This window comes from Drosophila innubila (assembly GCF_004354385.1).
Source record: "Drosophila innubila isolate TH190305 chromosome 2R unlocalized genomic scaffold, UK_Dinn_1.0 1_C_2R, whole genome shotgun sequence".
Classification (NCBI taxonomy): Eukaryota; Metazoa; Arthropoda; class Insecta; order Diptera; family Drosophilidae; genus Drosophila; species Drosophila innubila.
Window position 1 is genome coordinate 8,204,559 of NW_022995374.1, and position 13,282 is coordinate 8,217,840.

The 13,282-nt window shown below is 35.6% G+C and overlaps 1 protein-coding gene across 2 annotated transcripts in view; it reads right to left on the minus strand.

The window, feature by feature from the left end:
- Positions 1-453: 453 nt before the first annotated feature.
- LOC117784748 overlaps positions 454-13,282 on the minus strand; it is a 40,323-nt gene continuing 27,494 nt past the window's right edge. Inside the window, exons 2-3 of one of the 2 annotated variants that reach the window (XM_034622556.1) lie at positions 11,338-11,538; positions 454-1,559 (exon numbers count right to left, since the gene is read on the minus strand). In XM_034622556.1, coding sequence (XP_034478447.1) covers positions 1,333-1,559; positions 11,338-11,538 — 428 coding nt within the window. In that variant the 3' untranslated portion in view covers positions 454-1,332. The remainder of the gene's footprint in view (positions 1,560-11,337; positions 11,539-13,282) is intronic. The other variant, XM_034622557.1, reaches the window with a different exon arrangement.

Consider the following 13,282-nt stretch of genomic DNA (forward strand, 5'->3'; position numbering starts at 1 on the left):
TTAATGCTCATCATTATTTATTTTTTTAGTAGTAATTAATTTGAATTTTAAATATTTCTTTTGTAGTTGCTTTTGTAACAATTTCCTTAGCTGCGATTTGTGGTCAGCATTATTATTAAATTTTCTCCAATTTTTTTTTAATACTCGTACGTATTTATTATTTATTTGTTGTTTATTTTTGATAATATATTTTCAAGTAGACAAAATTGTAGTACACTTGGTAGAAAAACAAAAAATTGTGCCACCAGATTAGTTTTGAGTTCTTGTTTATCAGTTTAAGTAGCTCGCTGAAAAACTTGTTGACGATTTTGTAGCTGCTGTCGCTTGAGTACCCCTAATGTGCCTTGCGGGCTTATACAATTCATTTAACATCGAGTATCAGTTAAAAATTATTTTATGTATTATCTTTATATTTTTGTATTTGTATGTATTTTTTTTTGGTTTTTTTTTTTTTTTTTGTTAATGTAGGTACAACAATACACTGCATTTGGTTTAGGTTTTGGCTTTGGCCAGACAAATCGGTTAGATTTCAAAAATGTTTCAGCATTTCCCTTAAGTTTGTCTTTATTGTTTGCCCTACAATAATTTTGGAACATCGTGCCTTTTTAACATGCTTTGCAAGTTACATTATTAACACTGCTTCACCATTAGTTAAAGCATCTGTTTTTTATTAAACTTCGTTTTGAAATTAGACAGTTAATAATTCGAAAGACATTTCTCAAAAGAGTTTCAAGAAATATATACTTAAGAAGAAAATTGATTAAAAAGCGTTAGCGAAATGCTTGTCCATATATTGCTATGTAAATTTCAATTGTATTAATTTGAACAATGAGTAAAGAAATAATTTAAAAATTTAAATTTATTGCTAAATTTTTAGCTAATAATTGGCTCGGGTCGGGCTTTTTATAGAATTTATGCAGAAAAACGCTGGCAAATCATTCCACATGAAATATCAATTCATTTTAAACTCTCTACTTCTAAATGTTAAATTATGCTTCAAATCATCTAAAATGATAATAATAATAATAACTCAAGCGCTTGCTATAATTGTCTATGAATCGAGTTTTTTATATTGCTTATAAGTAAATGAATTAATATTTATATTATTATAATGACAATTGTTACGGCTCATAGATATTAATTGTAATTAATTAACATATTTACTAAAAAGTTTACAAGAGTGCAGGCTTCTTAAATGGCTTTGCACAGTTACATTTTACCAAATTTCCATTTTTGTTTCTTATCTTTCTTTTAAAGTTCTTTTCATTTACTTTTTTGTAGACTGCTTTGACAGCCAACACCAACAAATTCAAATAGTTTTCAGTGCTCGTCTTATTCGGGATTGGCTTCTTTGCGAGTCTTGTGGCCGCGGAACGAGGCTTGAATTTTAGTAGCTGCCTTGTTCAACTCCGGATCGGTTAGATCAATGTCCAGTTCCTCGGCCACCTTTTTGGTTATCTCCTGGATATCCTCATCCTCTGGCTCATCCTTGTTGACCAGCTTGCGTGCCAAATGGCCACGGAAAGTGGATTGAATCTTCAGTGCAGCATGGCACAGATCTGAGTAAAATAGAAAGAGAAATAGAGGGAGCAAATATAAAAAGAATGTGTTAGTTGACGACATATTATACTTTTAGTTAAGTGCCCACTTGGCAGAAGCCTTAAAGTTTACAGCTTAATTGTAAAGTTTGGCAAGTTAGTCCTCGTTCTAAGTGCTTTCTCTTGACCAAGTCAACTACGGAAAAACCATTATTTCGCCATTCCAATGAAAAAAGTTTTCACAAATTACAACCATATCAACTAGTTTTAATTAGGTTCTTTTCAAAGTAAATTCTAAGCAAATATGTAACACACTGTTGACTATCACGTAACTGTGTCAGTGCCAATCAAAATTAGTTACCAAATTGGACTATAAACAAAGTTGCAAAGCTGATGGGATACGAATACATCTAGATACATACATATGTACGTGAAGTGAGCATTGGAACCAATAAATCGCACAGATTTGCATTTTATCGACTGCTATCTTATACATTTTTAATGTGACACATGGCAATTTACATGTGTTCAGTGTGGACTGTCAAATAATAGATTTTTATTAACAAAACATTTCACACATTTGCATTTGCAGCGGAGAATTCAAGCATCCTGTGGTCCAGATTGTGTGTAAAATCTGTGATGGTTATAAATTTTCCATACGCTCCAGATAATCGAAATCAAAACATATAAGTCCCCAAACGCTCTTCAGGGCACAGCTGGGCAAAAAAAGTCTGTCAAGATACAGTCGGGCTAATCACATTACGCATACGCAATGTGTTCGCCGAGGTTACCCATGGGAACAGAAAGTTCTGCATGTTGAATGCATATTTAATGCGCATCGAGTGCATGAGGAAGCCACAAAAACTCGGAAACAGAATTAAGCTTCATTTATAGTGCGCGGCTGGGAGTGCATGTGAATGTGGTCATCGTTTGGTCAAGTCAGGAAGGAGTTAAACGTGATCCAGAACTCGCAAATTGATTAAGTTTGATGAAGGGTGTTGAAGTAACATAGCTTAATGAGCATATTCTTTAAATATTACTCAACCTAATAAGCTAATAATTGTGCATAAATGGTGCTCAGCAGTTGAAGTTCAAGGATGTACAAGTTTTGTAATCGGCTTAATAAAAGGGAAAGGATTTTATTTAAATCTTTGCTATTTTAGTTTACTTTGCTTAAGCAATTAATATTTCATATGCTACCTAGCACACAATCGTGTCGCATTCATGAATACATTTTATTTTTTACAGACTGTTGTAGCATTCATACAGATTTCACCTTTACAGCCATACATTATAAAGACTTCTTTTCCTTTTGCTTAACTTAACTTCAAGTTACGCATTCTGTACTATGCAAAGTTATGTAACTACAGTTGCCCTTCACCGTTTTTCTTTCTGTCTTCCTCTTCTTTGCTCTATGCATTTATGCAAATGTTAAAAAATTCTCATTTAAATTTTTTTTTGATTACATTTGAGATGCTGCCTGTAGAGATTTTGCTTAACGCTACAAAGTGCATATATTAAAGTTAGTAGGATGTCTGAACCTGGAGACTCACAGATCTCAGCAGGCAACGCAATTAGGCGTTAACACAAAATTGGCAACAGACTGGCATTTGCTGTGTTAATACGTTAAGCTGCTGGCCGCAACTAATTGAGGTTAAGTCCACGTCGCATTTTGAAGGAAATGTTGTAAAAATACGCATACGACATGTGGGCAACGTGACTTTTGTTTAAGTCACGTGCAAGCGTTGGTTCTGCTGCGTTTATGCTTATGTTTATTTATAAAATATTTAAAATAACTACAAGACGTGCAAATAGCTGACATTACGAGCTGCCTGCTGTGACATTTATAGGCGAGTAGAGCCCAACTCTGGGCATCGTGTGTGCTTCATAAATATGTATGATATCAACTCAGTTCCTGTGCATTACTTAGACACACGCATCTACCGACTCAACTATACTTTATGGATACTTAAATAATACATACATTGGAGATAATGTACTGCTGCTTTTGTAGGTAAAATAATTTTTTAATTTAATATTTTTAAATTTATCTACATTTTCTTGTACATTTCAGTCTTAAGCAACAGTAAGCTGCTGAAATGTAGAATAAACTGATTTTAGAAACTTCCTGACAGCGGCTTCTTCGTGCCTGTCACGCTTTAGTTAAAGGTTTGACTTAGGATTTGTCTCCGTTGCTGTCGGCGGCAAATGTAACACATGTTGTAAGCTCGCTCACGTACAGAGCGTGTCCTGTCACAGGACATGGCCAAAACCAGCTAACACTGCTTTAAATCTGCACATACATAGGTGCCACTGATATTGCCCCATATAAATTGAGTTTGTATTGCCCTGTCTGCCTGTCGTCCTGTCGTCCTGATGACTTGCCTGTCGCGCCATCGCCTGTACCTGCGGCCAGAGGCACGATCCGACAGCTAACTTGATGTTTGGCAAGTGATTTGCATGTGAAACGCTCCCAATCTGATTGACTGACTATCAGCAAAGTTTTCGTCTACCCTCGCACGTGCTAACTCTAGAATTACGTTATCGTTTTTTTTCGAACTTCTCATGGAAAATGGCTAGTTAATTGCTAGTCATGTTTCGTTCATTGCAGTGACATTTTATAACTAAAACTTTAAATTAGAAGCAAACTTAATAATGACAATACATATTTTTTAATAACGATTTGTAAGATTAAAGCTGATTCACGAACTTGATTGGCAATCAACACACAATTTAGTGTATTGAAGATGGATGGATAGCCCTCTTTCTATTTAATCAATTACATTTAAGTCCAATTCAATTAATTTCAATAATATTTTTACATCATTCTGTGGAAAAACTTTTGTTACCTCAATAACATTCAACTTTAAACACCTTGAGTTAATAAATAATCAAAAATTGGTGTGAGACTGCGATATAACATTTTTGTTGTATCGCGATTCGAAATCAATTTCAAAGATGTATAAACAAATTTAAGTAGGAGCGGATACATTCTTCAGTAAAAATGTATTCATAGAAGCGCGTTTGAATTCAACTGCTTAGGTATTTTATCTTCGTCTGGGCTATGTGTACTTCATCCTAGTCGATAGTGGGTCGAGTAATCCTAATAGCTTTGCTATTGATGCGAACAACTTCTATCTGAGATTCCATCAATGCTTGACACAGGGCTTATAAGTAATCAATCATACGACGTGTGTGTTGAAATTTTCACGCAATTTTTCAAAAGGTGCTGATGATGATTATTGGTATTATTGAGAGTGTTTACTGACCAAAAATGCCATAAGAATGGCTGTCCTTCGTCATGTGTGGCATTCAACGCTCTTGACCCACATTTTCAGCACAATAACAACAATGCAAATTTATATTAAAAATAAAACAATGAAAGACACACAAGAAGTTGCCGACTATCTGTGTGAGTGAATGCAGTGTGTGTGTGTTCATATGTGTGAGTGTGAGTGTGAGTAAGTGTGGCTGTGGGTGCCATTAGCAAGAGTGAAAATCTGTGACGTGTGCTAAGTAATTGTGTCATATACATAACAAGTTCTGACTCAGACACGTGCTTAATGAGCACATAATGTTTTCTAAAACAAGAGGGAAATATTTTACAACGCCACGACTATTTCAAAATACACTTACAAGCACATATGTGTTTTGTTATGAAATAAACTCCTTTTATAAAAATGCTAATTTATTATATATATTTTTGTTAAAGGCTTAAGTCGACAGCTTTGAGATTCTAAGACATTAAGGCTGAGCTTATTTAGGAAAAATTGACACAATAAGTATTCATACTTTATTGCCTAACAGATGACAAAATTGCTATACCCACTGTCAGGGTAATTGCCCTGTATAATGACAGGCTAAGTGTGTGTGTGTTTGTGTGTTGTTGTGCCCTTCTATCGCACACATTATCTTTGGCTTCTCTCTTTGTCTCTTCTTGGTTGCGTCTGTCATTCTCGGGCAGCTGTCATAATAAGTTTTGTTAAGTCTTTGTCATAAATCTGAATAATAATTACTTTAGCTAAGCACACATCTTAGAGCTTTAAACGACACCATTTTAAATTTGAAATGCAAAGAGCGGCATAGCACAAAATTATAGCTACAAAACAAGAGAATTTACTTGAGTATCAATGGCTTAGAACTGAGAGGCTTAGTTAGTCTTATATACCTCTGGTATCTACTGCACTGGGTATACTCCTGACAACGATAAATTGTGAAAAATGCGACACGATAATAAGTTTCCTGAAAAGTAGATGAAAATGCGAATTGTTTGTCAAAGTTTTTTCGACCTCAATCATTGTAGGGCAAATGTGTCTTCCCCTTCTTCCAATACCTATTATTCTGTCTTTTGGCTGGGCTTTGTGGTTGCCAAGATTTTTGGGCTGTTTGGCATTCTGCACAAAAACTAAGCCCACTTTTCAATTTCCGCTAACTGAGTCTAGTGGTTAACCAGAGAGGTTTTATTTTCCCTCACAGCTTCTAACCAAATTGCCTAGTCATTTTTTTTCTTTTTTTTTTGTAGGCTTTCTGGGCCGCAAATAAATCTTCTTTGGCAGTTGTAGGAGATGTGGAAGAACTAAAGATAATTACGCATACGCACTGTTACACAGTAATTAAAATGCTGGACAGTTTTGATTATTAATATTAATGCTTCGGTTGCTTGTGCCTCGGACCGATTAAGTGATAATTTGCACGTAAAGGCATGACACATAAATTTAGAGCATGATGCTAATTAAACTTCAAACACGTATAAATTCTCTTGTGGTAATCACATTTAAGCCAGGCAAATTATGTAGGTCTACAGTCCCATTGGTAATTTGTGAACCTGAATCTGGCCGCTGGCATGTTGCCTTTTGCCTTTTGCCTTTATTTTGTATAAGCCATATCGACACAAACGCACACAAGCACGCACATGTGTGTGAGTGACCACAGCAAATCAAACAAAAACTTTAATTAATATGAAGCTCGGCACACAAGAAGCTTATGAATTTTTGTGAAATATGGAAAGAGTTGTGGTTGATTTTGTGTAGGTTGCTTAAGCTCGCAAACTAATTAAAAGTAATCTCAACCTAAAGACTAACTAAAATATTTATTGTAGGCAGTGGATTAACAAATAGTAAATTTTTAATAAACAGTAATCTGTTGATAATTTATTGATATATATCGCATTTTGTTAATTTGCATAATTTAAATACATTTTCACATACAAAGTGAATTTATTAATTCAAAGGTAAGTAAATTCCCTAATCCCACAATTCGAACTTCACGCATTAATTTAACTGTTAAATAGCTTTTAAAGGGTTAGTCAAAGCTGTTGTTTAACCGACCAGAAAATGACTTGAGACTAACTTTAGGTGCCCAAAGCTAACACAGATTCGGTTTTCATTTAGCCAGAAGGTAAACAAATAAGAAAATTAAGTATTGAAACCGCAATTAAATATTTACAAAGCTAAATTTGAAAGCAACATTAAACTCGTTTTTGTGTATTTTGGGGTGAAAAAAGTTTCTGTTGTCGTACCCTTTGAGCCCTTGGCAGGTCACCCAGCTTATCTCTTACATACGGCAAGAAGTCTGCATAAAAGGTGCAAAATTGTTAAAATATTTAAAATGCGGCCGCCAACAGAGTGTTTAGCAGCAGCAGCTGAAAGAAAAAAAAAAACACACACACAGAGCAGCTGTTATCCAGCCATACTTTAACACCTCCAAACCACAAACGCACACACACACACACACACACAGATAAAGATACACATACGGACTGTTGTAATCTATGGTAGCTTTTGGCCACTGTGCATTATAAATTCAACGCCGAAATGTTGTCGTCTGTCTGTTTTGTTTTTGTGGTCGCTGGAGTTTACTTTTGTGTTGCCTACATTGTGGCGCACCTGAGCTTACGTCCATGTGTGTGTTGTTGTGTATTGTTGTGCGTGCAGGTGCGTTGGTGTGCGTTGGTGTGCGGCATGTGTATCGCCCTGCTGCAAAAAGCGCCAATTCAGCGTCCAAAATGTTTTTAGTTCATGCCGCTTATTGCGTGTTTCATGTCGTTTTCCTTCTACTTCTTGGTTTTTTGCTTATTTTCTGTCGTTTTTTAGTTTATGTTGTTGTCTTTATTCGCCGCATTACTGCGCGTGTTTTCCTGATCCGCCTTTTGTTTGAGCTGCTTCTGGCACAGCTGTGAACAAGCAACAACAAGCAACAACAACAAAATACACAAACAATGTACTTAAATGTCTCGCCCTCCGGTTGTGTTGTTGTGGTGTAAATGAAATTACAAGCGCGCTTAAAGCCCCAAATCCAATTAGAAAAATGCGATGCGCCTGTTTTATCGCAGATGTTGTTTTTGTTGCTGCCACTCGAATTATCAACATCCGGCAAGCACGCACAAATTGTACGTGGCCAGCTAACCCGAATTCATGCTTTTAAAGAACGTTCTTTGTAATCCTCGACCTCAAAATTATTCAAATTATTTGTTCATAATTAACTCTACTCTAATATGTAGTTTATGTAATGCTTCGATAAAAGAAAATCCAGAGTTCGTAACTGTTAAAAGTTTTAAATAAAAATTGCAATCTAACAATTTATCTGTTATTTTTAATTTTTTTTAATTAACTCTTTTTTGTAACTTTCAAACATAATAACATAAAAGAGAACTCTCATTTTTTATTTTTTATCGAAAAAGTCCAAAATAAATAACAATTTATTTGCAAACCTATTTATTAATCCGATTTAATCAATTTTTTGCAAAATCTATATGAATACTACAATATTTCCTAAAGTAATTACAGTATGCAATAATTACATTTGTAGTTTAAATTTCTATATCAAAAGATGTTTATAGTATAATTGGCAACATGAAATGACTTTATTCATAATAGTAAATACATATTCGTAATGTATCGGCCAATTATCAAAGAATACGGTATTAAAAGCCAACCAATTAGTTGTTAATTGGCTGTGTAAATTGATAATTTTACAATAATTGTCAATGCTTAAATATATATAAGATTATTTGTATATGACAGTTCAATATTTACTTGTTATCACAACAAGCAAATACGAATAATCCTCAAAGTTACGCATACGCAACGTTGGGCAGAACTTTGCCTGCAGTAAACAGCAATTAGTGAGCAATAATTATGCAAGCGAAATGAGGCCAAAATTGCAATTGGCCTGGCCACAAAACAAATTGGCAGACAACTGGGCGACCTTCAAAGGCATTAGGACAAATGCTTGCTACGTTTTGCACATTTGTCTGCGTAATCTTTGTGTGTATTAGTTTATGTGTGTTTGCGACTGGCAAATAAGTGTGTTTTATGCACAAAGCAAATGCTCAAAATGCCAAAATGGAAAACATGCGAGTTGCTGGCCAAGTCAAATGCGAATGCAACAAGAAAATATCCATTAAAAATCCTTTGGCTTTCGATTTTAGACCTGCCAATGCAAGGCGATTGTGTGTGTGTTAGTGTGTGTGTGTGTTAGTGGTTTTTGTGTTCATTTGCATATGGTATACGGTATACCAAAAAACGTTCTTGTTTGTTCGCTTGAGCCATGTACTGGCTATATAATTTGCTCGGGCTAAAAGTTGTTATTGATGTTGCTGTTGTTATTATTGTTACGGTCGCTTGTTCGGCATCGTTGTTTAAATTGTGCAATATGCTAGGTACACATTTTAAAACTAGGCCAACACCAACTGCACAACGTCCATTGCTGTTTTTGTTGATGCCGTCCTGATTGCCACTTTCAAATAATGATGAACTTCTAACTGTCGGTCTCCAGGTGCAGTTGCTAACTGAACGGTATTTTTGTGTAGTCCGGGTGTGAAATTATACAGTTCACGTAGCAAGTTGTTGGTTTAAAATGAGAGATATGTACTAAAACATTTTAATGAATACCAAATAAGCAAACAGAGAATATTAAATTGTAAATCGAATAATGCCAATTAGAATTCATTTGAGAATTCAAAAGAGAAATTCTTTTGTGAATATCTTGAATAAATAAAATACAAATGTTATGTAGTTATTTATTGTAGCTCATATTCAATATAACCATATCGCTACGTCAAAGGACAGCAAGTGCTCGAAAAATGTAATTGCTTACATTTATTTATACAATTTAATTTGAAATAAATAATTAAATCATTTTCAAGTTATTTAATTTATAAATATACATTTATAATTTGTAAGAAATTATTTTTTTTCAAAGTTTTCTGTTTTAAAATATAAATAATATAAGTTTGCTGCTGTCAAAATAGATACACACAACAAAATTAGAGTATTTTTGTCTCATCAAGCTTAGATTTAAAAATATGTTTTTGCTTGCAGCAGCAAAATAAAATGAAGCTGACAAAGACAGAGTTGACAAGCGTGTGTGGAAGATGAAATGTGGAACATTTCATTTGGATACGAGTGTCTGTGTGTGTGAGTGTGTGTGTGTGAGCGTGGCCTTCTTCACAGTGTTCTTATTCCACTTATTCCGCTGTAATTGAGTGCAGTTCAACCAACAAGTCTAAATCCTTTGCACTCGCTTTGACTTGTGAACCGCGCCTAATTAGTCTTTGCCGCCCATTGTCACATGTGCAAGGCACATGAGACATGTACTCTATGCGATATGCCATCTCCATTGCGCCGAGTACCATAATTAAGCTCAACGGCAATTTTGCAGCATAGATGCAGAGGCAGAGAATGTCACTGAAGGTGTCTACCTGTCGCACAAAGGCGTAAGGATGTGATGTTGTCCTCGTTTGTTATGCACCTCGATGACAACCGCTAAGTTTTTAATGAGTAGCCTGCCAGACTGCCAACTTGGCAAATTATGACTAAAATTCTCAGTGGCTGTTGCCACTTAATGGGGTTAAGCGTGCTAGCAGGAGATCCTCAGGAGCAGGGCAACTCCGTAGTCGAGTTTCCCGGGGGTTAATGCTTGTGTCGCTTCAAGTTTTTGAGTTATTTATGAGCGCTGGGGATCTGTCAGAGCTAAGATTAAATACACAGTGGGCGTAGCAGAAAAGGCGGAGCTGTAAAGTTTACATACCCATAACCCGCTTGGGTCCTTCTGTCACCCGCAGGCAACTTAAAGCTTGCCGAGTGACAAATTCTTTTTCCATACTCGAAAATGCTCGTATAAATTGCGTAACTTCAACGGTAACGCCAAAGTTTTCATTACGCTCGGAAAGTTGTGTAAACTGTAATTCTAGCATGTAGTTTGTCTTGAATGCAAACTTGCTGATTCGCTGAAAGTGTGCTTGGGGAAAAGGACTTGTAAAATGGAAAGGCCGACTCCGACGTCGAGGAGCTACAAACGCCCAGTGTCAACTAATGTACAAGTACATACCAATTTTGGCAAGTGTAGGAATGATTAATGAGCTTAGGATGAGCCAGCAGGCTAACAAGATAGCACTTAGTCTAAGGACTCGCATCTCTGTCACGATTTCGGCTAACGAAGACCAAGTTGCCAACTATGACTATATACTATATGAGTCTCAATTTCTTGACTCGAATGACACTGCATAAATGGTATTGTGAGCTGTATTTGGCATTTCTTGGAATTAATTTCAATTTTCTAAAGCTAAAGCTATCCCAACATGTTTTACAAGGATATACACAGTTGCGAGCATCTCTTGTGACTTGGGAACACTTTGATCTGGATTACTTTATTGTTCGTCGCCACTTTTGTCAATCTTTGAGTTGGTCCAAGTAAATATTTGCTGTCCGTAAACTAATACCACTGTCCAGTTTCAAGTTTCAAGCCAATTTGGAATCTTGTTTAACACTTTGACTGAATTCTATCAGCTTTTACTTACCTTTGTCGTTCGGATCAAATTCAGCCTCGAGCTCCGCTTTAGTCGGCTCTGCAGATGCGGCAGCTGCCTCAGCGGCAGCATTGGCGGCAGAGGCGGCGACGGCGCTGCCATTGTTGGTTGCAGTTTTGGTTTCCGATTTTTTCATGGTTTCTCTCACTTTGTGGCCTCGAAATACGGCTTGAATTTTTGTTGCGGCTTTTGCTGAAATTAAGTGTGTGCAAAAAGGCGAGAAAAATATTAGATTCAAGTATTATTATTCTTTTTTATATAAAGTTAAGTTACAAGTTTGATTTTTAATACGCTTTGGCAAAAGTTATTATGAAAAGTCTTTGACAGTTTTCGTCTCATTTTTCTTTTTGCTATAACTCTTGTAAGTTTTACAAAGCAATTAACTTTTATTTCTTTCGACCAGTCTTCCAAATAATCGATCCATTTCTGATTGAGCTCCCAAAATTGTTGTCATTTCTTTTTTTTGGCATTTTGCCAGGGAAACCATCGAAAGAGCTTTGCTAATATACTTGAAGCCAAACTTTTGTGCGTGCTTGAGTTTGTATAGGCACCATTCGATAAATGGAACCACTAAAACTACTTTCTATAGTATACGACTGTGAAATACCCTGCCAAAAGAGATGCCAGAAAAGAGAGAAAAGATTAATTTACATAATTTATTATTAAAATAAAAAAAATAACTAAAATTGTATTGTGAAAGCTGGAGATGTCTGCAACATCTGTTAGCACAATATACCCCACAGCATATTGATTAATCAGAGAATATCAAAGTGCTAAATGTACCGACGGATAAACGATGCTTTCGATGAGCTACTTTTGGCCAGGTCAGCGTTCATTTTTTATGCCACTTTTCACGCAGATACCTTGAATAAGTTATAATAAATTGGCACGTAAGGCCTTTTGGCCAACACTATCAGTAAAAGCAGCCCCACAAACGGCAACAACAACCCAAAACAGAAGCTGAAACTGAAACAGAAACAGAAACATTTCAGTGGCTTGAAAAATGGTGTTGTATTGTGCATTTTTGCAAGGTTGCTTCGTGGTGGCTGACTGACAGGGCAGGCAGTGGGTCAGGTGGGTTAGGTGGGTCGCCAGGTGGGCTGGCCGCATTTTGTTGATGGCTTTTGTGGGTGTCAAGTGGCAACTGCTCCCTGCCCCCTCGAGAGCTGCCCAAAGTGCTGGCTACTATGCCATTATATCATTCAATGCCATTGACTACAGGCTTTTTTGTATACTCGTACTTTGCAGGGCAACTGTGAGTTTAAATGGAGGGCAATTAATCAATAAACAATTGAAATTATAAAGTATGTATATTTTTTTAGCAAACTTATTGCGCTGATTAATTAAACTATTGTGGTTTCGATTGTAACTTTTATTCGTAATAAATTCAATATCATTTATTTAACTGCTGTCATATTATACATTGTTAAAACAAATGTTTTGAATTTCACATTAATAAATATTCCTCACAGAGTAAATTAAATTTATTTTATATTGTGTTTTACAGAATTTTACCTTTATTGGCGTAAATTTAAAGAGTCAGACCAACAGTGGTTTACTTTAAATAAAGACCAATAAAGTTGGCAAACCAACTGCAATTATGAGAGCTTAAAATTTAAATTAATATTTAATGTGTACTAATAACTTTAAAGTGAAACTAAAAAGTCAGCGTGTTTGCAATACTTCAATTAAAATTGTTTGTTTCTCTTCAGTTTCAGGGGTCACTTTATTTAATGACCTCGATTTTAATGCACTCATAAAATAAACTAAATTATGTGTGGCAAAGTTATTAAATAAATTTTGCATGCGGCTCATTAAACTTGGCAAACAAATGGCAAAAGCGCCGAGCACTTGAGTGGAAAATAAAATTAATAAGCACACACAAGTGAGATATAGTCGCAGGTAGCAAATTTACACCTGTCTTAACAGTCTGACA